Below are 24,177 nucleotides of genomic sequence, written 5' to 3'. Positions count from 1 at the left end.
AAACTAGGGCTGGGCGATATGGCCTTTTTTAAATATTGCGATATTTTAAGGCCATATTGCGATACACAATATATATCTCGATATTTTGCCTTAGCCTTGAATGAACACTTGATGCATATAATCACAGCAGTATGATGATTCTGTGTGTTTTGATTGATTGATTGAGACTTTTATTAGTAGGTTGCACAGTGAAGTACATATTCCGTACAATTGACCACTAAATGGTAACACCCCAATAAGTTTTTCAACTTGTTTAAGTCGGGGTCCACTTAAATTGATTCATGATACAGATATATACTATCAGATATATACTATCATCATAATACAGTCATCACACAAGATAATCACATTGAATTATTTACATTATTTATAATCCAGGGTGTGGAGGGGGGCGCCAGATGTAAGTGTCAAAAAGACAGCCAAAAGAGTTTGATATGAGAATAAATCTAAAGTTAAAATATAGGGTAGAAATGCACCCATTTGCAGGAAATTTAGTCTTGATTTTCAAAATGTTCTTTCAAGGCTTGCATGTCTACATTAAAACATTCTTCTTCATACTGCATTAATATATGCTACTTTTAAACTTTCATGCAGAGAAGGAAATCACAACTAAAAAAAATCACTAATTTTTTCATACGGTGTTGATGTGGAAATTTTTGCCTCAGCATTTTGATGGAGTGGACGTGTGGCACCGAATGGAGATAAGCGTCTCGACAGACGTCACAATATTTGAACAATGATGACGAAAACTGTTGTCTCTGTCGTGTCCGTGTGTCGAAAATTGTCATGCGCTTATTTTTTTATTTGATTTTGTGCGTGGCATAGATTTGCCGTGCGCAGAGGACGCTTGAGCAGGCGCGCACCTTAGCGGCTGTGCTAGCATCACAGCTAACGTTAGCAAAGCCGCTACCTCGCTCTCTGCTGGGAGAGGACGTATACGTATGTGACGTATGTCGTGACAGTATGTGACGTGTGTAAGAAGGTGCGCTTGCTGTCTGTGAGAGGGAGACACAGGAAAGAGTAAGAAGAGCCTGTCGTGTAATACCAGCAGCTAAAAGCAACTGCGTGAGAATTGTGGATGTGTTTAAGGTGTGCTGGAAAATGCGGAACGGAAATTACGGATCAGCAGAAAAGTGGAATGTATTATTTAAATCGGTGCGTTGGAAAACACGGACCGGAGTTTTTTTTTTAAAACTGGATCTGGATCGGCATTTTCCCATGCCTTGCCGATACACAATTTTTGGCAAATATCGGCAGCCGATCCGATCCAAATATCGGATCGGGACATCCCTAAGACAAACATAACTTATTTGGCGGAGGCGAGAAAGTTCTGCGTTCCGCAAAGCAAAGCACGCCACTTTCGTCTCCAGCGTTTCCAAGGCGACACAGATCCAGTGTCGCAGTAAAATATGAGTCAACTCAAAGCTACTTGATACTTCCTCAATCCGTTATCTATTTTTCCACCGCTATCTCTCCATGTCGTTGGAAAGGAGGGGGCGGAGCCTGTCCAGCTGCACTCAGGTAGAAGGCAGGGCAGTGTTGGCGTTAACGCACTTTTTGTGTCTTTTTACGCATTGAAATCAAAAAGGACGCGCATTTCCGGAAGTCCGCGCATCCCCGGGACACAGATTACATACCTGCCAACTTTTGAAATCAGAAAAACCTAGTAGCCAGGGTCCAAGGGCCGCAGGCCCCGGTAGGTCCAGGACAAAGTCCTGGTGGAGGGTTCAGGGCTTCGCCCCCCCGACGCAAAATGATTATTAGCATTCAGACAGGTTAAAATGTTGCTAAAACCATCACTTTTCTATCAGTCACAGTGACTTTTCAAAACAAAAATATTACAGCAAAAATCATATGGGTTGATTGACATGTTTATTCTGTAAGCTAACTTCAATAGTTTGAAATTATTTTGACAGTTAATGCCAGTTATCCTGTCAACCTTTCACAAGACTTCAATTTGTTAATTGAAAGTATAAACACCTTTTACAGTAAACAAATGGTAAAACAGTACTAAACAATTCCATTCAAAAAAAAATTGGTGTCATTATTAACTTTCTGTCCAAGCTTGTATAATCTACTGCCTTGTTCAATTGTAAAAAATATTCTGTGCCTAAAATTCACATTTCTATCACAATTATCATACTGTAAACATGGTAAGCTAACTTCATTACAATTAATAGTCCTGTCAATAGCATGGAATTACAATTCAAATGTAGTTTTTTTGTAAGCCTTTCAAAAGAATTCAAAATATGAAAAATTAATGAAAATGAATTTAAGCCATCAGACACTTGAAAAGTGGTACATCACATCTCTAATGTAATCATTTGAACTTTTCAACAGAAATAGCACTGCAAAAATATTAAGGACATACTTCTGTATTTTGGTAGTTATGCTGTCAACATTTAACAAGATTTCTTCAACTTGGACTTGAAAGCATAAATAGTATAAACACTTTTAACAGTATGTCGTGCTGTGAAATACAGCCGACAGGATTGCGCACCAAACACGAAGCAAGGCCAAAGCGCATGCATGGTGCAGGAGAACAAAGGACTTCTTTCATTTAAGGTTTGTGATAAACCATCAAACTCATTCGTTAAAAGGACTCTATAGTAATATAAAGCGAATTTTTCTGGACATTATCATGCAAGAAAAGTTTATTTTTGGGACCGCGATCACCGCGTAATGATTTTTAAAGGTTGCATTACAAACATTTAACTGTCCCATGTGATCAGCCAGTGCGATTGGAAGTCCATGCTCAATTATTGCCTCCGTAAATAAAACTTCGGCATTTATCACATCCAAAGAATCTGTTTGGGCGACGAAAAACGTTGAAAGTTTTCCACTTGTATCGCTAGCAACGGCATTAGACTTGTGTTTTTTTTGTCCCAACGTGGTCTTTTACATCGCTAATTCCTCCGTGTCCGATCGAAAAATCTTGTCTGCACAAGGTGCAATTCGCGTAGTTTTCACCCTTTTTTTTTTTAAATTAATGAAAAACGTATTTTTTATCACTGCAACCGTAACCCGGAATAGGTTGATGAAAACCGTACGGATTACGGGAAAACCGGAGTAGTTGGCAGGTATGAGATTATTTTTTTTTTTTACCGACCCCGCCTTCTCTGGGTCAAAATTACATTTTTTTAAAACCGATTATCGCTTTCTGCCGGTGTTTTGTTTTGTTTATATTTGCCTGGTCACATTTCCGTCCCCCTTTATTGCATTTTTATTGGTCAACTTCGAAGTAATGAGCTTTCCTGTAAAATTTCTTAAATTTTGATTTGCTGAAAGTTTTAATCGATGACAAATACTGCATTTCTGGTATTTGATTTGATTAGATTTTTATTAAGTATCCTCATTAGCTGGTTGCCACAACAACTCACTAGTCTTCCTGGGGTCCACAAACTCAATACAATTACCGTATTTTCCGCACTATTAGCCGCACCTAAAAACCACAAATTTACTCAAAAGCTGACAGTGCGGCTTATAACCCGGTGCGCTTTATATATGGATTAATATTAAGATTCATTTTCATAAAGTTTCGGTCTCGCAACTACGGTAAACAGCCGCCATCTTTTTCCCCGTAGAAGAGGAAGTGCTTCTTCTTCTACGCAAGCAACCGCCAAGGTAAGCACCCGCCCCCATAGAACAGGAAGCGCTTCTTCTTCTACTGTAAGCAACCACCCGCCCGCGTAGAAGAAGAAGAAGAAGCGCGCGGATATTACGTTTCATTTCCTTTGTGTGTTTACATCTGTAAAGACCACAAAATGGCTCCTACTAAGCGACAGGTTTCCGGTTCATGAAAAGACGCAATCTCTCCATCCGCACACGGACTACTATTTCACAGCAACTGCCTAAAGACTTTCAAGAAAAGCTGGCTACTTTCCGTGCATATTGTAAAAACAAGATAGCTGAAAAAAAGATCCGGCCAGAGAACATTATCAACATGGACGAGGTTCCACTGACTTTTGATATTCCTGTGAACCGCACTGTGGATACAACGGGAGCACGTACGGTGAATATTCGCACCACAGGGAATGAGAAGTCATCCTTCACTGTGGTTCTAGCTTGCCATGCTAATGGCCAGAAACTTCCACCCATGGTGATATTCAAAAGGAAGACTTTGCCAAAAGAGACCTTTCCAGCCGGCGTCATCATAAAAGCTAACTCGAAGGGATGGATGGATGAAGAAAAGATGAGCGAGTGGTTAAGGTAAGTTTAAGTTTACGCGAAGAGGCCGGGTGGCTTTTTTCACGCAGCTCCGTCCATGTTGATATACGACTCCATGCGCGCCCACATCACGCTGGTTTTTAATATATTATTAAAGTTTGACTGACCTATCTGACTGTTTTTTTGACATTCCTTTAGCGCAGTTAGATGCGGCTTACAACACGGGGCGGCTTATAGGTGGACAAAGTTTTGAAATATGCCGTTCATTGAAGGCGCGGCTTATAAACCAGGGCGGCTTATGGTGCGGAAAATACGGTAAAAGCATATAATTATAACTAGAGATGTCCGATAATGGCTTTTTTGCCGATATCCAATATTCCGATATTGTCCAACTCTTAATTGCCGATACCGATATCGATATATACAGTCATGGAATTAAAACATTATTATGCCTAATTTTGTTGTGATGCCCCGCTGGATGCATTAAACAATGTAACAAGGGTTTTCCAAAATAAATCAACTCAAATTATGGAAAGAAATGCCAACATGGCACTGCCATATTTAGGGCCCGCATGGCCCATTGTATAAGGACTCCCAAAGGGAGTCCTTATGCAATGGGACATAAGGACCTATTGAATTTGTAAGGTTTTATTATTATTATTCTTCCGCAACTTTGCGCTGTAATTTGACCCCCTTAGCATGCTTCAAAACTCACCAAATTTTACACAAAAAACCAAACCCCAAAACTCAAAATTGCGCTCTAGCGCCCCCTAGAAAGAAAACTGCTTATAACTCCCAGTACGAATGTTGTAGAGACATGAAACAAAAACCTCTATGTAGGTCTTACTTAGACCTACTTTTCATTAATTAATTTCCTCGGGCAAAAATCAACAGGAAGTTGGCAATTCCCCCTTCAAGACAAACAAGTACTAAAAACAGTAACTTTTGCCTCTTTGAGCTGTATTTTCACCCTCTTAACATGCTTCAAAACTCACCAAACTGAACACACACATCAGGACTGGCAAAAATTGCGATCTAATAAAAAAACCTAACACCAAATCAAAAACCGCAGAAAAAACTGCTCCTCGGAAGAAAAAAAATGACAAAACTGCCTGTAACTCCCACTGGGAAGGTCGGAGAGACATGAAAAAAAAAAAAAACCTCTATGTAGGTCTCACTTAGACCTACATTTCATATATTGACAACCCCCAGCAAAAATCAACAGGATGTTTGCAATTTCCCCTTCAAAACAAATTTTTTTTATAAACCGGTCACTTCTCTTCAAACATTATCTCCTCTGAGCGCGTTTGTCGTATCAGCTTCAAAATAACTCAGGAGAGAGATTGAACCCTTCCAAATAAAAGTTATCGAAATAATTTTTCTAACTGCTCCGGTTTTGATTTTATGAGCCTTCAAAGAACCGCTGCGCTGATGCTGCTGCGCTGCTGTTTTTTTTAAGATGGCTGCTTAAAAGCAGGAAGCACCAACGTGCCCACACAATGCAGACAAGGTAGGTACACTAGACAAAAGTCTTGGGACACTTCAGACTAAAAGTAGACAAAAGTATTGGGACACTTGGGACTAAAACTTGACAAAAGTATTGGGACACTTAGGACTAGTTATTATTGAATTCACAAAGTGCATTATTTTTTTTAACATGCCTCAAAACAGCAGCTTGGAATTTGGGACATGCTCTACCTGAGAGAGCATGTGGACGTTGAGGTGGGCAGGGTTGGGAGGGGGTATATATTGTAGCATCCCAGAGGAGTTAGTGCTGCAAGGGGTTCTGGGTATTTGTTCTGTTGTGTTTATGTTGTGTTACGGTGCGGATGTTCTCCCGAAATGTGTTTGTCATTCTTGTTTGGTGTGGGTTCACAGTGGGGCGCATATTTGTAACAGTGTTAAAGTTGTTTATACGGCCACCCTCGGTGTGACCTGTATGGCTATTGACCAAGTATGCTTTGCATTCACTTGTGTGTGTGAAAAGCCGTAGATGTTATGTGATTGGGACGGCACGCAAAGGCAGTGCCTTTAAGGTTTATTGGTGCTCTGTACTTCTCCCTACGTCCATGTACACAGCGGCGTTTTAAAAAGTCATACATTTTACTTTTTGAAACCGATACCGATAATTTCCGATACTACATTTTAAAGCATTTATCGGCCGGTAATATCGGCAGTCCGATATTATCGGACATCTCTAATTATAACTACACAAATCAGAAACAAATAAACGCATCAACAAGCCAACAATTTACAGTCACAGAATATTAATCACCATATAAATATAACCACACGATACAAAACCAAACAAAAATCAAAAGCAAACTCAGATAAAATATTACTTTCCTTTTAAATTAGGCGTGATTGTTTTGGTCATGGAGAGCAATAAACCCAAGAAGCAAAGCTTCAATGAAAAGTGGCTTCAGGAGCCACTTTTCAGCAAATGGCTGACTTATAAAGATGGAAATAAAAATATATATATACATACAGGTAAAAGCCAGTAAATTAGAATATTTTGAAAAACTTGATTTATTTCAGTAATTGCATTCAAAAGGTGTAACTTGTACATTATATTTATTCATTGCACACAGACTGATGCATTCAAATGTTTATTTCATTTAATTTTGATGATTTGAAGTGCGTTTTTGGGTCTGGCATTCTGCATCTTCCTTTTCACAATACCCCACAGATTTTCTATGGGGCTAAGGTCAGGGGAGTTGGCGGGCCAATTTAGAACAGAAATACCATGGTCCGTAAACCAGGCACGGGTAGATTTTGCGCTGTGTGCAGGCGCCAAGTCCTGTTGGAACTTGAAATCTCCATCTCCATAGAGCAGGTCAGCAGCAGGAAGCATGAAGTGCTCTAAAACTTGCTGGTAGACGGCTGCGTTGACCCTGGATCTCAGGAAACAGAGTGGACCGACACCAGCAGATGACATGGCACCCCAAACCATCACTGATGGTGGAAACTTTACACTAGACTTCAGGCAACGTGGATCCTGTGCCTCTCCTGTCTTCCTCCAGACTCTGGGACCTCGATTTCCAAAGGAAATGCAAAATTTGCATGGTTGGGTGATGGTTTGGGGTGCCATGTCATCTGCTGGTGTCGGTCCACTCTGTTTCCTGAGATCCAGGGTCAACGCAGCCGTCTACCAGCAAGTTTTAGAGCACTTCATGCTTCCTGCTGCTGACCTGCTCTATGGAGATGGAGATTTCAAGTTCCAACAGGACTTGGCGCCTGCACACAGCGCAAAATCTACCCGTGCCTGGTTTACGGACCATGGTATTTCTGTTCTAAATTGGCCCGCCAACTCCCCTGACCTTAGCCCCATAGAAAATCTGTGGGGTATTGTGAAAAGGAAGATGCAGAATGCCAGACCCAAAAACGCAGAAGAGTTGAAGGCCACTATCAGAGCAACCTGGGCTCTCATAACACCTGAGCAGTGCCAGAAACTCATCGACTCCATGCCACGCCGCATTAACGCAGTAATTGAGGCAAAAGGAGCTCCAACCAAGTATTGAGTATTGTACATGCTCATATTTTTCATTTTCATACTTTTCAGTTGGCCAACATTTCTAAAAATCCCTTTTTTGTATTAGCCTTAAGTAATATTCTAATTTTGTGACACACGGAATTTTGGATTTTCATTTGTTGCCACTTCAAATCAAAATTAAATGAAATAAACATTTGAATGCATCAGTCTGTGTGCAATGAATACATATAATGTACAAGTTACACCTTTTGAATGCAATTACTGAAATAAATCAAGTTTTTCCAAATATTCTAATTTACTGTGTATATATATATACACACCGGTATATATATATATATATATATATATATATATATATATATATATATATATATATATATATATATATAAAAAAAGGAAATAGGTTTTGCACGCCATGTATAGAAAAAGCTAAGAAAAATAACTCCTTTACTACCCGGTGTACTGATTTTCAAAGATCCAGCCTCACCAGGCACCAAGAAACCTCTTGTTACATCCTGCTTGTTGGCTCCCAGACCGTGGTCGAGGAGTGCGGGGGAAACGTTCCCTCTAGAGCCGATGTAATGTCGGGGGTAACAAGACTTCTGCTCTTTGGTCGGAATGACGAGGCCGTCGATTTGTTACAACTCTTTATTTATGTTTTCCACAAAGCCAACCGGACATCCACTGTGCTACCGCTCCCTCTCCTTTAACTCGCTCACTCACTTACACCACATACTGCCATTCTTAAAGGAACACACACACACCCCACGCTACTCTCACAACAATCAGTTCAGAAGTTGGCCGAATCGGCTGGGGTCGAGCAGCTTTTTTGGCGCTCTGAAAAGAGCAGAGGAGGCAAGTAAAGACAGTGTTATTACCCAGCTGCGGACTGTGTGTTACTTGGCCAAAGAGAACCTCCTCTTGTCCAAGTTCCTAAGCCCGATTGAGCTGCAAAAGTCACATGGTGCCAGCATACCGGCAGCTTATGGCCATCACCAAGCCAGAGATGAAATGCTAGAGAGGCATTGAGTGCCACTGTATTAAAACCTCTAAAGCAGGGGTGTCAAACTCAAATACAGAGTGGGCCAAAATTTAAAACTGAACAAAGCCGTGGGCCGAGGTTGAACAAATTAACCTTTAACGTCTTCTACGAGCTATCGTCACGTCCGCCTTTCATCCATTCTAACATCGTTCAGACCCAGTCACAAGATATGTGCGGCTTCTGTATGCACAAACGAGTGAATGCAACGCATACTTCATCAACAGCCATACAGGTTGCACTGAGGGTGCCGGTATAAAAACTTTAACACTGTTAGAAATATACGCCACACTGTGAATCCACACCAAACAAGAATGACAAACACATTTCGGGAGAACATCCTCACCGTAACACAACATAAACACAACAGGACAAATACCCAGAATCCTTTGCAGCACTAACTCTTCCGGTACACTACAAAATACACCCCCGCTACCACCAAACCTCCCCCCCACACACACACACACACACACACACCTTGTAGCGTCCTGGAAGAGTTAGTGCTACAAAGGGTTCTGGATATTTGTTCTGTTGTGTTTATATTGTGTTACGGTGCGGATGTTCTCCCGAAATGAAATAATATAAATACAGTCTGTTATACAGCATTATTCACATGTGAATAATATAAATACAGTCTATTATACAACATTATTCAAATGCGAATAATAAAAATACAGTCTATTATACAGCATTATTCACATGCGAATAATAAAAATACAGTCTATTATACAGCATTATTCACATGTGAATAATATAAATACAGTCTATTATACAGAATTATTCACATGTGAATAATATAAATACAGTCTATTATACAGCATTATTCACATGTGAATAATATAAGTACAGTCTATTATACAGCATTATTCACATGTGAATAACATAAATACAGTCTATTATACAGCATTATTCACATGCGAATAACAACGTTTAAGACCAAGCAGAAGCAGCCGCTGGCTCAGAGTACTTATAATAACAATATCACTCATATTTGGTTAATTTTCAGGTCATGACATGTAAATGGAATATTGTTGGTACTTTCTGGATGTTTTTAGAGAGTATAATGACAATCTTTTGACTCAATTGTTGGATATTTATTAACCATTTAGAATGCATAAAAACATGTGTTCTTGTCTAACATAAGGATTGTGAATGATAAACGGCACATATTTACAATGTTTGCATATTTCCAGTATGACTGACCTAATAATGTGGTCAGAGTGCAGAAGTATGACTACACTGATATAGAATGTACGGGAATTACCCAAGGTGTTCGGAGCGGAATATTCAAAATGGTCGACTGAATTTGTGGCATTTTGTGATGTTTAGAAGTTATTTTTACATACTTTGTGGATTTTAAAATCAATTGTTTTTGTTTAATGGACACAATGAAGTCAACTTGTTTTTACACTCTACTGATACTTTAAAGACATCAACTGTAAGTTATATTTGCTTGAAACAGTGGATGTCCCTACACGATTATTTGCACTTTAAATTAATTAAGTAATAAATATTAGAACCTTTGAGCATTATGTTTGTGTTCCATTACAGTATGTGTGTTCATCCTAAAGATTCCTCACACTTCATTTTACACACTATAACATTTTAAAATCTTTTTTTTTAGACATATCACAATAATATCATACTGTGGCCTTAATACCGTGATATCGTACTGTGACATTTGATACCGTTACATCCCTAGTGTGTGTATATGTATGTATGTATATGTGTACGTGTGTGTGTGCGCACCTGTTGCGATCTTCTCCATCATCCATAAAGCTGACCAGCAGTCTGTTGTTGGGAGGATACTCAAAGCCATTCAGTTTTTCTTTGGCATAAACAGCTGATCCCAGGTTTGTGTAGCGAATCAGAGCGTGACCTGTAGGTTGGCCAACACAACAAGCCATGAAAAGCAGGAAGTAGTCATTAATCAAATCGTCGTTTGTCAAATAGTCGTTATAATTAGTTAGCAATGTTTTATATACACACTGCAAGTATATATATAATGTAGTAACAGACACCTTCATAACATGTAATATGTTCAATATACACACTGCAAGTATTTATATATAATGTAGTAACAGACACCTTCACAACAATATGTAATATGTACAATATACACATTGTAAGTACATATTAGGGATGTCCCGATCCAGGTTTTTGCACTTCCGATCCGATACCGATATTGTTTTTGCATTTCCGATCCGATACCGATACTGACCGATACTGACCGATACTGGCCTATCCGAGCATGTATTAAAGTTTAAAGTTATTTAGCCTACTTAGTTGTCAGAATCATGTTGAAAAGGGTTTTAGTACTCTTGATAACAACTAGCCAGCTGAATTAGGGGAGTTTGAATAATACACAATGGTTGGTAACAAGAAACTGACCTGTTTATTCAAGGATAAACACAAAATAGACAAAATTATACATGACAAACAGAAATGGCATCATTGAACTAGGGCTGGGCGATATGGCCTTTTTTTAATATTGCGATATTTTAAGGCCATATTGCGATACACAAAATATATCTCGATATTTTGCCTTAGCCTTGAATGAACACTTGATGCATATAATCACAGCAGTATGATGATTCTATGTGTTTTGATTGATTGATTGAGACTTTTATTAGTAGGTTGCACAGTGAAGTACATATTCCGTACAATTGACCACTAAATGGTAACACCCCAATAAGTTTTTCCACTTGTCCACTTAAATTGATTCATGATACAGATATATACTATCAGATATATACTATCATCATAATACAGTCATCACACAAAATAATCACATTGAATTATTTACATTATTTATAATCCAGGGTGTGGAGGGGGGTGCCGGATGTAAGTGTCAAAAAGACAGCCAAAAGAGTTTGATATGAGAATAAATCTAAAGTTAAAATATAGGGTAGAAATGCACCCATTTGCAGGAAATGTAGTCTTGATTTTCAACATTTTCTTTCAAGGCTTGCATGTCTACATTAAAACATTCTTCTTCATACTGCATTAATATATGCTACTTTTAAACTTTCATGCAGAGAAGGAAATCACAACTAAAAAAATCACTAATTTTTTCATACGGTGTTGATGTGGAAATGTTTGCCTCGGCATTTTGATGGTGTGGAGTCTGGACGTGTGGCACCGAATGGAGATAAGCGTCTCGACAGACGTCACAATATTTGAACAATGATGACGAAAACTGTTGTCTCTGTCGTGTCCGTGTGTCGAAAATTGTTATGCGCTTATTTTTTTAATTTGATTTTGTGCGTGGCATAGATTTGCCGTGCGCAGAGGACGCTTGAGCAGGCGCGCACCTTAGCGGCTGCGCTAGCATCACAGCTAACGTTAGCCATGCCGCTACCTCGCTCTCTGCTGGGAGAGGACGTATACGTATGTGACGTATGACGTGACAGTATGTGACGTATGACGTGACAGTATGTGACGTGTGTAAGAAGGTGCGCTCGCTGTCTGTGAGAGGGAGACAGGAAAGAGTGAGAAGAGCCTGTCGTGTAATGCCAGCAGCTAAAAGCAACTGCGTGAGAATCCACAGATCTGTGGATGTGTTGAAGGTGTGCTGGAAAATGCGGATATTACGGAGCAGCAGAAAAGTGGAATGTATTATTTAAATAGGTGCGTTGGAAAACACGGACCGGAGTTGTTTTTTTTTAAACTGGATCGGCATTTTCCCATGCCTTGCCGATACGCAATTTTTGGCAAATATCGGCAGCCGATCCGATCCAAATATCGGATCGGGACATCCCTAGTACCGTTACACCCCTACTATATAGTATATACCAAACAACGTGCTGGCGACCATCTTTTTGCAAAGAAACACGTCCAGGGCTCCCATTATTTCCGCGTTATAATGTGTTGATATTTCATGCTAACTTTTTTGCTGTTTTTATCTGCCACACGTGAAAAGACGGTCCGTGAAAATAATGCGTACCGTATTTTCCGCACCATAAGCCGCCCTGGGTTATAAGCCGCGCCTTCAATGAACGGCATATTTCAAAACTTTGTCCACCTATAAGCCGCCCCATGTTATAAGCCGCATCTAACTGCGCTAAAGGGAATGTCAAAAAAACAGTCAGATAGGTCAGTCAAACTTTAATAATATATTAAAAACCAGCGTGATGTGGGCGCGCATGGAGTCGTATATCAACATGGACGGAGCTGCGTGAAAAAAGCCACCCGGCCTCTTCGCGTAAACTTAAACTTACCTTAACCACTCGCTCATCTTTTCTTCATCCATCCCTTCGAGTTAGCTTTTATGATGACGCCGGCTGGAAAGGTCTCTTTTGGCAAGGTCTTCCTTTTGAATATCACCATGGGTGGAAGTTTCTGGCCATTAACATGGCAAGCTAGAACCACAGTGAAGGACGACTTCTCATTCCCTGTGGTGCGAATATTCACCGTACGTGCTCCCGTTGTATCCACAGTGCGGTTCACAGGAATATCAAAAGTCAGTGGAACCTCGTCCATGTTGATAATGTTCTCTGGCCGGATCTTTTTTTCAGCTATCTTGTTTTTACAATATGCACGGAAAGTATCCAGCTTTTCTTGAAAGTCTTTAGGCAGTTGCTGTGAAATAGTAGTCCGTGTGCGGATGGAGAGATTGCGTCTTTTCATGAACTGGAAACCTGTCGCTTAGTAGGAGCCATTTTGTGGTCTTTACAAATGTAAACACACAAAGGAAATGAAACGTAATATCTGCGCGCTTCTTCTTCTTCTACTGGGGCGGGTGGTTGCTTACAGTAGAAGAAGAAGCGCTTCCTGTTCTATGGGGGCGGGTGCTTACCTTGGCGGTTGCTTGCGTACAAGAAGAAGCACTTCCTCTTCTACGGGGAAAAAAGATGGCGGCTGTTTACCGTAGTTGCGAGACCGAAACTTTATGAAAATGAATCTTAATATTAATCCATATATAAAGCGCACCGGGTTATAAGTTGCACTGTCAGCTTTTGAGTAAATTTGTGGTTTTTAGGTGCGGCTAATAGTGCGGAAAATACGGTACATCAAAACCGGTCCCTGGTGGAAACAAGGTTGGGGAGCCCTGCTGTAAAGCACCACTGACCTTTGCCCATCCCGTAGGCGTCACGCTGCAGCTCACAGTATTCCATCCCCGGGATGATATCGAAGAGGTTAAAGATCTGCTCCTGGGTCAGCGCAGCTCGCGTGGACACCATCAGGCAGCAGGTGAAGTCGCCGGAGCGGTAGTCCATTGCAGTGTAGTTGGTGGGTTCTGCCGAGCCTGGACGTGGAAGGAGAGAGGCTATTGGAGGAGATGATGGGTCAACAAGACTCATCGAGAGCACGCACTCATGGTGAAGGGGTACTGGTTCATGGAGTCGGCGGCGGCGGCGGTGGCGGCGCCCGTGTAGTCGCTCCTGGACGTGGCCCCGCCCATGTACTCTTCTGAGGCTGGGGGCTTGCTGCGAGGCTCGGCCAAGATGGCTCTGTAAGCTGCCAGCGTCACAGTGAAGACCAGAAAAACACCTCCATCCACACATTTCTCCCCACCTTACCTTTGTCACAGTTCTCGATGGCCACGGCAGCTTGGGAGGGTTTGTGGTATCTCACGTAGCCCAGACCTTTACTCTCCCCTGTCATCTTGTTCTTGATGATGACGCAATACTCGATGTCGCCGTACTCCTGGCAATCACAAGTGCAGTCCACACGGTCGTTTGGGACCAGGAGAGAAAACCTTCAGACGGGTTGTGTTGCAACGTTTCCATACCTTGAATGTATTCTTCAGGTCTTCCTCCGAGAACGTCTTGGGGATCATGACAAAGATCCTGGTCAGCTCCTCGTCCTCCACGTCTCTGTGGCTCGTGGACGAGCGCGACTGTGCGATAAACACCTGGAACAAGCATGCAGGTGAGCAGATGGCACGCTTTTGTGCAACATTGATGTACCTTCAGCTACTCCTTTTATGCAACATTAATGTACCTTCAACTACTACTTTTGTGCAACATTGATGTACCTTCAGCTACTCCTTTTGTGCAACATTGATGTACCTTCAGCTACTCCTTTTGTGCAACATTGATGTACCTTCAACTACTACTTTTGTGCAACATTGATGTACCTTCAGCTACTCCTTTTGTGCAACATTGATGTACTTTCACCAACTAATTTTGTGCAACACTGACGTACCTTCAACTACTACTTTTATGCAACATTGATGTACTTTCACCAACTAATTTTGTGCAACACTGACGTACATTCAACTACTACTTGTATGCAACATTGATGTACTTTCAACAACTAATTTTGTGCAACATTGATGTACTTTCAACAACTAATTTTGTGCAACATTGATGTACCTTCAGCTACTACTTTTATGCAACATTGATGTACATTCACCAACTAATTTTGTGCAACATTGATGTACTTTCAACAACTAATTTTGTGCAACATTGATGTACTTTCACCAACTAATTTTGTGCAACATTGATGTACTTTCAACAACTAATTTTGTGCAACATTGATGTACCTTCAACAACTAATTTTGTGCAACATTGATGTACATTCACCAACTAATTCTGTGCAACATTGATGTACCTTCAGCTACTCCTTTTGTGCAACATTGATGTGCATTCACCAACTAATTTTGAGCAACATTGATGTACCTTCAGCTACTACTTTTATGCAACATTGATGCACTTTCAACAACTAATTTTGTGCAACATTGATGTACTTTCAACAACTAATTTTGTGCAATATTGATGTACATTCACCAACTACTTTCGTGCAACATTGATGTACCTTCAGCTACTCCTTTTGTGCAACATTGATGTACTAACAACAACTAATTTTGTGCAACACTGACGTACCTTCAACTACTACTTGTATGCAACATTGATGTACTTTCAACAACTAATTTTGTGCAACATTGATGTACCTTCAGCTACTACTTTTATGCAACATTGATGTACATTCACCAACTAATTTTGTGCAACATTGATGTACTTTCAACAACTAATTTTGTGCAACATTGATGTACTTTCACCAACTAATTTTGTGCAACATTGATGTACTTTCAACAACTAATTTTGTGCAACATTGATGTACCTTCAACAACTAATTTTGTGCAACATTGATGTACATTCACCAACTAATTTTGTGCAACACTGATGTACCTTCAACTACTACTTTTATGCAACATTGATGTACATTCAGCAACTAATTTTGTGCAACATTGATGTACATTCAACAACTACTTTTGTGCAACACTGATGTACCTTCAACAACTACTTTTGTGCAACACTGATGTACCTTCAGCTACTACTTTTGTGCAACATTGACGTACCTTCAACAACTACTTTTGTGCAACATTGATGTACATTCACCAACTAATTTGTGCAACATTGATGTACCTTCAACTACTCCTTTTGTGCAACATTGATGTACCTTCACCAACTAATTTGTGCAACATTGATGTACCTTCAACTACTACTTTTGTGCAACATTGATGTACATTCACCAACTAATTTTGTGCAACATTGATGTACCTACAGCTACTACTTTTATGCAACATTGATGTACATTCACCAACTAATTTTGTGCAACATTGATGTACCGTATTTTCCGCACTATAAGGCGCACCTAAAAACCACAAATTTTCTCAAAAGCTAACAGTGCGCCTTATAACCCGGTGCGCTTTATTACGATTAATTTTCATAAAGTTTCGATCTCGCAACTTCGGTAAACAGCCGCCATCTTTTTTCCCGGTAGAACAGGAAGCGCTTCTTCTTCTACGCAAGCAACCGCCAAGGAAAGCACCCGCCCCCATAGAACAGGAAGCGCTTCACCCGCCCCCATAGAACAGGAAGCGCTTCACCCGCCCCCGGAAGAAGAAGAAAAAACGCGCGGATATCACCGTACGTTTCATTTCCTGTTTACATCTGTAAAGACCACAAAATGGCTCCTACTAAGCGATCCGGTTCATAAAAAGACGCAATCTCTCCATCCGCACACGGATTACTACCGTATTTCACAGCAACTGATATTCCTGTGAACCGCACTGTGGAACGGGAGCACGTATGGTGAATATTCGCACCACAGGGAATGAAGTCATCCTTCACTGTGGTTCTAGCTTGCCATGCTAACTTCCACTCATGGTGATATTCAAAAGGAAGACCTTGCCAAAAGAGACCTTTCCAGCCGGCGTCATCATAAAAGCTAACTCGAAGGGATGGATGAAGAAAAGATGAGCGAGTGGTTAAGGGAAGTTTACGCGAAGAGGCCGGGTGGCTTTTTTCACACAGCTCCGAAGGCGAACACACCTTCACTAAGACGGGCAGACAGCCTCGGACGACATACGCCAACATTTGCCAGTGGATCGTAAATGCTTGGGCAGATATTTCGGTCACAACTGTGGTCCGAGCTTTCCGGAAGGCAGGATTCACAGAACAACAGCGACACTGACTCCCGATGACTTCTACGAGACGGAACCGGCCATTTTGGATACCACGCTTGCGCAACTTTTCAATTCGGACACCGAAGACGAAGAATTCGAAGGATTTACGAATGAAGAATAACTTCAGAAGGTGAGCGCTATGTTTATTTTGTGTGTTGTGACATTAACGTTCGAGCAACATTATGTTACTATTGTTCTACACCATTTTGAATTTTACTATGTTTGTGATTGCACATTTGCGTACATTTTGGGACAGAGTTGTTAGAACGCTGGTTTTCAATATATTATTAAAGTTTGACTGAACTATCTGACTGTTTTTTTGACATTCACTTTAGCGCAGCGTAGGCGCGGCTTATAGTCCGGGGCGGCTTATTGGTGAACAAAATTATGAAATATGTAATTCATAGAAGGTGCGGCTAATAATCCGGTGCGCCTTATAGTGCGGAAAATACGGTACCTACAGCTACTACTTTTATGCAACATTGATGTACATTCACCAACTAATTTTGTGCAACATTGATGTACCTTCAACTACTAATTTTGTGCAACATTGATGTGCATTCACCAACTAATTTTGAGCAACATTGATTTACCTTCAGCTACTACTTTTATGCAACATTGGTGTACTTTCACCAACTACTTTTGTGCAACATTGATGTACATTCACCAACTAATTTGTGCAACATTGATGTACCTTCAACTACTCCTTTTGTGCAACATTGATGTACCTTCACCAACTACTTTTGTGCAACACTGATGTACCTTCAGCTACTCCTTTTGTGCAACATTGACGTACCTTCAACAACTACTTTTGTGCAACATTGATGTACCTTCAACTACTACCTTTATGCAACATTGATGTACTTTCAACAACTAATTTTGTGCAACATTGATGTACATTCACCAACTAATTTTGTGCAACATTGATGTACCTTCAACTACTAATTTTGTGCAACATTGATGTACATTCAGCTACTACTTTTATGCAACATTGATGTACTTTCAACTACTAATTTTGTGCAACATTGATGTACCTTCAGCTACTACTTTTATGCAACATTGATGTACTTTCAACTACTAATTTTGTGCAACATTGATGTACATTCACCAACTAATTTTGTGCAACATTGATGTACCTTCAACTACTAATTTTGTGCAACATTGATGTACATTCAGCTACTACTTTTATGCAACATTGATGTACTTTCAACTACTAATTTTGTGCAACATTGATGTACCTTCAGCTACTACTTTTATGCAACATTGATGTACTTTCAACTACTAATTTTGTGCAACATTGATGTACATTCACCAACTAATTTTGTGCAACATTGATGTACCTTCAACTACTAATTTTGTGCAACATTGATGTACATTCAGCTACTACTTTTATGCAACATTGATGTACCTTCAGCTACTACTTCTGTGCAACATTGACGTACCTTCAGCTACTACTTTTGTACAACACTGATGTACCTTCACCAACTAATTTGTGCAACATTGATGTACCTTCAGCTACTCCTTTTGTGCAACATTGACGTACCTTCAGCTACTACTTTTGTGCAACACTGATGTACCTTCACCAACTAATTTGTGCAACATTGATGTACCTTCAACTACTCCTTTTGTGCAACATTGATGTACATTCACCAACTAATTTGTGCAACATTGATGTACCTTCAACTACTACTTTTGTGCAACATTGATGTACATTCACCAACTAATTTTGTGCAACATTGATGTACCTACAGCTACTACTTTTATGCAACATTGATGTACATTCACCAACTAATTTGTGCAACATTGATGTACCTTCAACTACTACTTTTGTGCAACATTGATGTACCTTCAACTACTACTTTTGTGCAACATTGATGTACCTTCAACTACTACTTTTGTGCAACATTGATGTACATTCACCAACTAATTTTGTGCAACATTGATGTACCTACAGCTACTACTTTTGTGCAACATTGATGTACCTTCAACTACTACTTTTGTGCAACATTGATGTACATTCACCAACTAAATTTGTGCAACATTGATGTACCTTCAGCTACTACTTTTGTGCAACATTGGTGTACATTCACCAACTAAATTTGTGCAACACTGATGTACCTTCAGCTACTACTTTTTTGCAACATTGATGTACTTTCAACAACTAATTTTGTGCAACATTGATGTACCTTCAGCTACTACTTTTATGCAACATTGATGTACTTTCACCAACTAATTTTGTGCAACATTGATGTACCTTCAGCTACTACTTTTATGCAACATTGATGTACCTTCAGCTACTACTTTTATGCAACATTGATGTACCTTCAGCTACTACTTTTTTGCAACATTGATGTACTTTCAACTAATTTTGTGCAACATTGATGTACCTTCAACAACTAATTTTGTGCAACATTGATGTACCTTCAGCTACTATTTTATGCAACATTGATGTACTTTCAACAACTAATTTTGTGCAACATTGATGTACCTTCAGTTACTATTTTATGCAACATTGATGTACTTTCAACAACTAATTTTGTGCAACATTGATGTACCTTCAGTTACTATTTTATGCAACATTGATGTACTTTCAACAACTAATTTTGTGCAACATTGATGTACCTTCACCAACTAATTTTGTGCAACATTGATGTACCTTCAGCTACTATTTTATGCAACATTGATGTACTTTCAACAACTAATTTAGTGCAACATTGATGTACCTTCTGCTACTACTTTTATGCAACATTGATGTACCTTCAGCTACTACTTTTATGCAACATTGATGTACTTTCACCAACTAATTTTGTGCAACATTGATGTACCTTCAGCTACTATTTTATGCAACATTGATGTACTTTCAACAACTAATTTTGTGCAACATTGATGTATATTCACCAACTAATTTTGTGCAACATTGATGTACTTTCACCAACTAATTTTGTGCAACATTGATGTACCTTCAGCTACTCTTTTTGTGCAACATTGATGTACCTTCAACAACTACTTTTATGCAACATTGATGTACTTTCAACAACTAATTTTGTGCAACATTGATGTACCTTCAGCTACTCTTTTTGTGCAACATTGATGTACCTTCAGCTACTACTTTTTTGCAACATTGATGTACTTTCAACTAATTTTCTGCAACATTGATGTACCTTCAACAACTACTTTTGTGCAACACTTATGTACCTTCAACTACTACTTTTATGCAACATTGATGTACTTTCAACAACTAATTTTGTGCAACATTGATGTACCTTCAGCTACTACTTTTATGCAACATTGATGTACTTTCAACAACTAATTTTGTGCAACATTGATGTACCTTCAGCTACTACTTTTATGCAACATTAATGTACTTTCAACAACTAATTTGTGTAACATTGATGTACATTCAGCTACTACTTTTTTGCAACATTGATGTACCTTCAGCTACTACTTTTGTGCAACATGGATGTACTTTCAACAACTAATTATGTGCAACTTTGATGTACATTCACCAACTAATTTTGTGCAACAGTGATGTACCTTCAGCTACTACTTTTATGCAACATTAATGTACTTTCAACAACTAATTTGTGTAACATTGATGTACATTCAGCTACTACTTTTTTGCAACATTGATGTACCTTCAGCTACTACTTTTGTGCAACATTGATGTACTTTCAACAACTAATTATGTGCAACTTTGATGTACATTCACCAACTAATTTTGTGCAACAGTGATGTACCTTCAGCTACTGTTTTTGTGCAACATTGATGTACCTTCAGCTACTACTTTTTTGCAACATTGATGTACTTTCAACAACTAATTATGTGCAACTTTGATGTACATTCACCAACTAATTTTGTGCAACATTGATGTACCTTCAGCTACTGTTTTTGTGCAACATTGATGTACCTTCAGCTACTACTTTTTTGCAACATTGATGTACTTTCAACAACTAATTTTGTGCAACATTGATGTACCTTCAGCTACTACTTTTATGCAACATTAATGTACTTTCAACAACTAATTTGTGTAACATTGATGTACATTCAGCTACTACTTTTTTGCAACATTGATGTACCTTCAGCTACTACTTTTGTGCAACATTGATGTACTTTCAACAACTAATTATGTGCAACTTTGATGTACATTCACCAACTAATTTTGTGCAACAGTGATGTACCTTCAGCTACTGTTTTTGTGCAACATTGATGTACCTTCAGCTACTACTTTTTTGCAACATTGATGTACTTTCAACAACTAATTATGTGCAACTTTGATGTACATTCACCAACTAATTTTGTGCAACATTGATGTACCTTCAGCTACTGTTTTTGTGCAACATTGATGTACCTTCAGCTACTACTACTTTTTTGCAACATTGATGTACTTTCAACAACTAATTTTGTGCAACATTGATGTACCTTCACCAACTAATTTTGTGCAACATTGATGTACCTTCAGCTACTACTTGTATGCAACATTGATGTCCCTTCAGCTAGACTACCTGCATGTTAGCGGTCAAACTAGTACTTTTGAACGAGTTGTTGAGTATTTTAAAAATGAACCAAACTCAAATGGTCACGTGTATGAGGAGCAAGCATGCTAAGTAGAGCTGCAACATCGAATCGACATTGAGGTTTTAATCAAACCGCAAAAGACACGTTTTTTTTTCTCTCCTTATTTTCAGAGGTGTATGTATTTATTTGCACACGATATAAAAATTACAACACAAATCGCAATTTTGGATAAATGTTTTTTTTTTGTTTTTTTCAAAATCGTGCAGCCTTTGTGCTAACAGTAGCTAACGGCTAACTAGCACGAGCTGGCCCGTGGCGCATGTGATATGGTCAATTAAAATGATATAATATGAAGTCCAATGAGTTAAAGTTGCTCACCTTGATGGGTTTGGTTCCATCCGACAGAACCTTTCCGTGCATTTCTTCCATGGCCAAGCAGGCCTGAGACGATTTGGCGAACTTGACGTAACAAATCCCTTTGGACTCCTTCGTCTGCTTGTCTTTCACCAGCCAAATCCCCTGGATCTCCCCGAACTCGCAGAAATTCTCCCGCACCTCATCCTCGCTGATGGAGCGACTGGTGACCAGGAACAAGCGACTGTTGGGCGGCTCGTCCAGGTTCTCCGTGCCTTGTCGCGCTGTGGGGTAAGAGTCCTCCATCTTCTCCTGCTGCTCCTCACTGTCCGTCCACGCATGCGCCGAGATGACGTCACTTAATGCCTTCGTCTTCTTCCTTTCCTTGCTTGATTACGGGGTCACTCCACGTCATAGGCGCATTACCGCCATCTACCGTATAGGAGTGTAAACCACAGTTCACTCATTTCCCCCTCACTCATTCATTATATATACATACATACATATATATATATATATATATATATATATATATATATATATCATACTTGCCAACCTTGAGTCCTCCGATTTCGGGAGGTGGGGGGTGGGGGCGTGGTCGGGGGTGGGGCGGGGGGCGTGGTTAAAATATATATACATATATAAAAAATACTTGACTTTCAGTGAATTCTAGCTATATATATATATATATATACATATTTTATTACACACACACATATATATATATATATACTCAGTGGCCTAGTGGTTAGAGTGTCCGCCCTGAGATCGGTAGGTTGTGGGTTGAAACCCTGGCCGAGTCATACCAAAGACTATAAAAATGGGACCCATTACCTCCCTGCTTGGCACTCAGTATCAAGGGTTGGAATTGGGGGTTAAATCACCAAAAATGATTCCCGGGCGCGGGCACTGCTGCTGCCCACTGCTCCCCTCACCTCCCAGGGGGTGATCAAGGGTGATGGGTCAAATGCAGAGAATAATTTCGCCACACCTAGTGTGTGTGTGACAATCATTGGTACTTTAACTTTAACTTTAACTTTATATATATATATATATATATATATATATATATATATATATATATATATATATATATATATATATATATATATATATACTTGTCCAGGGTGTACCCCGCCTTCCGCCCGATTGTAGCTGAGATAGGCTCCAGCGCCCCCCGCGACCCCAAAGGGAATAAGCGGTAGAAAATGGATGGATGGATGGATATATAAATAAAAGAAATACTTGAATTTCAGTGTTCATTTATTTACACATATACACACACATAACACTCATCTACTCATTGTTGAGTTAAGGGTTGAATTGTCCATCCTTGTTCTATTCTCTGTCACTATTTCAGAACACACACACATTACACAAATATACATTATAAAATCAATAAGAAAACGAGAGCTCTAATTTGGGAGTCTGAATTAGGATCAGAAGTTCCTATATAAACATTGCGCACTCACGTCGCCTTTTTGTATTGATTACTGCAGCTGTGCACTGGATTCATTCACAAATACAAACTACAACTCACAAACACTTTAGAGTTAGGCTCCACCATCAGAATGTGTACTTAAACTTATAAAGATCACATGGATATTATTCAGTGAGTTGATTCACCAAAACTAACCTGTTATACAGGAGGAAAAAGCACACAGGACGTTTCAATTGTTCACAGACTGGTCGCGCTCATCAGAATGACAAGACACTTCCGGTCTGCAGGTGATAGCATTCAATTGGGAAGAAACGCCCTACTGCCCCCTACTGACCAATGTGAATACTGATAAATGTGTAATGACAGCTCCAAAAAACGAATTCAAACCACAAAATAAAATAAATAAATCAACACAAAAATGTGACACATTATGGGTGGGTCACATATGCATGTACAGTAGATGGCAGTATTGTCCTGTTTAAAAGTGTCACAACATTGCTGTTTACGGCAGACAAACTGCTTTACGGTAGACGAAAACTTGACTGCTGTTGTTGTGTGTTGTTACCGCGCTGGGAGGACGTTAATAAAACTGCCTAACAATAAACCCACATAAGAAACCAAGAACTCGCCCTCCATCATTAGCTGTTTATATTGTGAGAAAGCGGACGTGTGAACAGGCTGTCAACACGTCACTCAGGTCCGCATGGAGCTGGAGGGGGCGTGGCCTCCAGCTCCGCCTGAATTTCGGGAGA

The 24,177-nt window shown here is 39.6% G+C and overlaps 1 protein-coding gene across 2 annotated transcripts in view; it reads right to left on the bottom strand.

Annotated features, from left to right (window-relative positions):
• The window catches only part of rbm45 (RNA binding motif protein 45), a 33,644-nt gene extending 11,309 nt beyond the window's left edge, over positions 1–22,335 (bottom strand). The window contains exons 1-6 of one of the 2 annotated variants that reach the window (XM_061933366.1): positions 22,009–22,335; positions 14,434–14,556; positions 14,222–14,348; positions 14,016–14,159; positions 13,771–13,968; positions 10,449–10,578 (exon numbers count right to left, since the gene is read on the bottom strand). In XM_061933366.1, the coding sequence (XP_061789350.1) occupies positions 10,449–10,578; positions 13,771–13,968; positions 14,016–14,159; positions 14,222–14,348; positions 14,434–14,556; positions 22,009–22,290 (1,004 nt within the window). In that variant the 5' untranslated portion in view covers positions 22,291–22,335. The remainder of the gene's footprint in view (positions 1–10,448; positions 10,579–13,770; positions 13,969–14,015; positions 14,160–14,221; positions 14,349–14,433; positions 14,557–22,008) is intronic. The other variant, XM_061933446.1, reaches the window with a different exon arrangement.
• Positions 22,336–24,177: the final 1,842 nt, after the last annotated feature.

The sequence above is a fragment of the Nerophis lumbriciformis genome, linkage group LG02, assembly GCF_033978685.3.
Source record: "Nerophis lumbriciformis linkage group LG02, RoL_Nlum_v2.1, whole genome shotgun sequence".
Taxonomy (NCBI): Eukaryota; Metazoa; Chordata; class Actinopteri; order Syngnathiformes; family Syngnathidae; genus Nerophis; species Nerophis lumbriciformis.
This window is presented reverse-complemented; position numbering and strand designations above follow the sequence as displayed.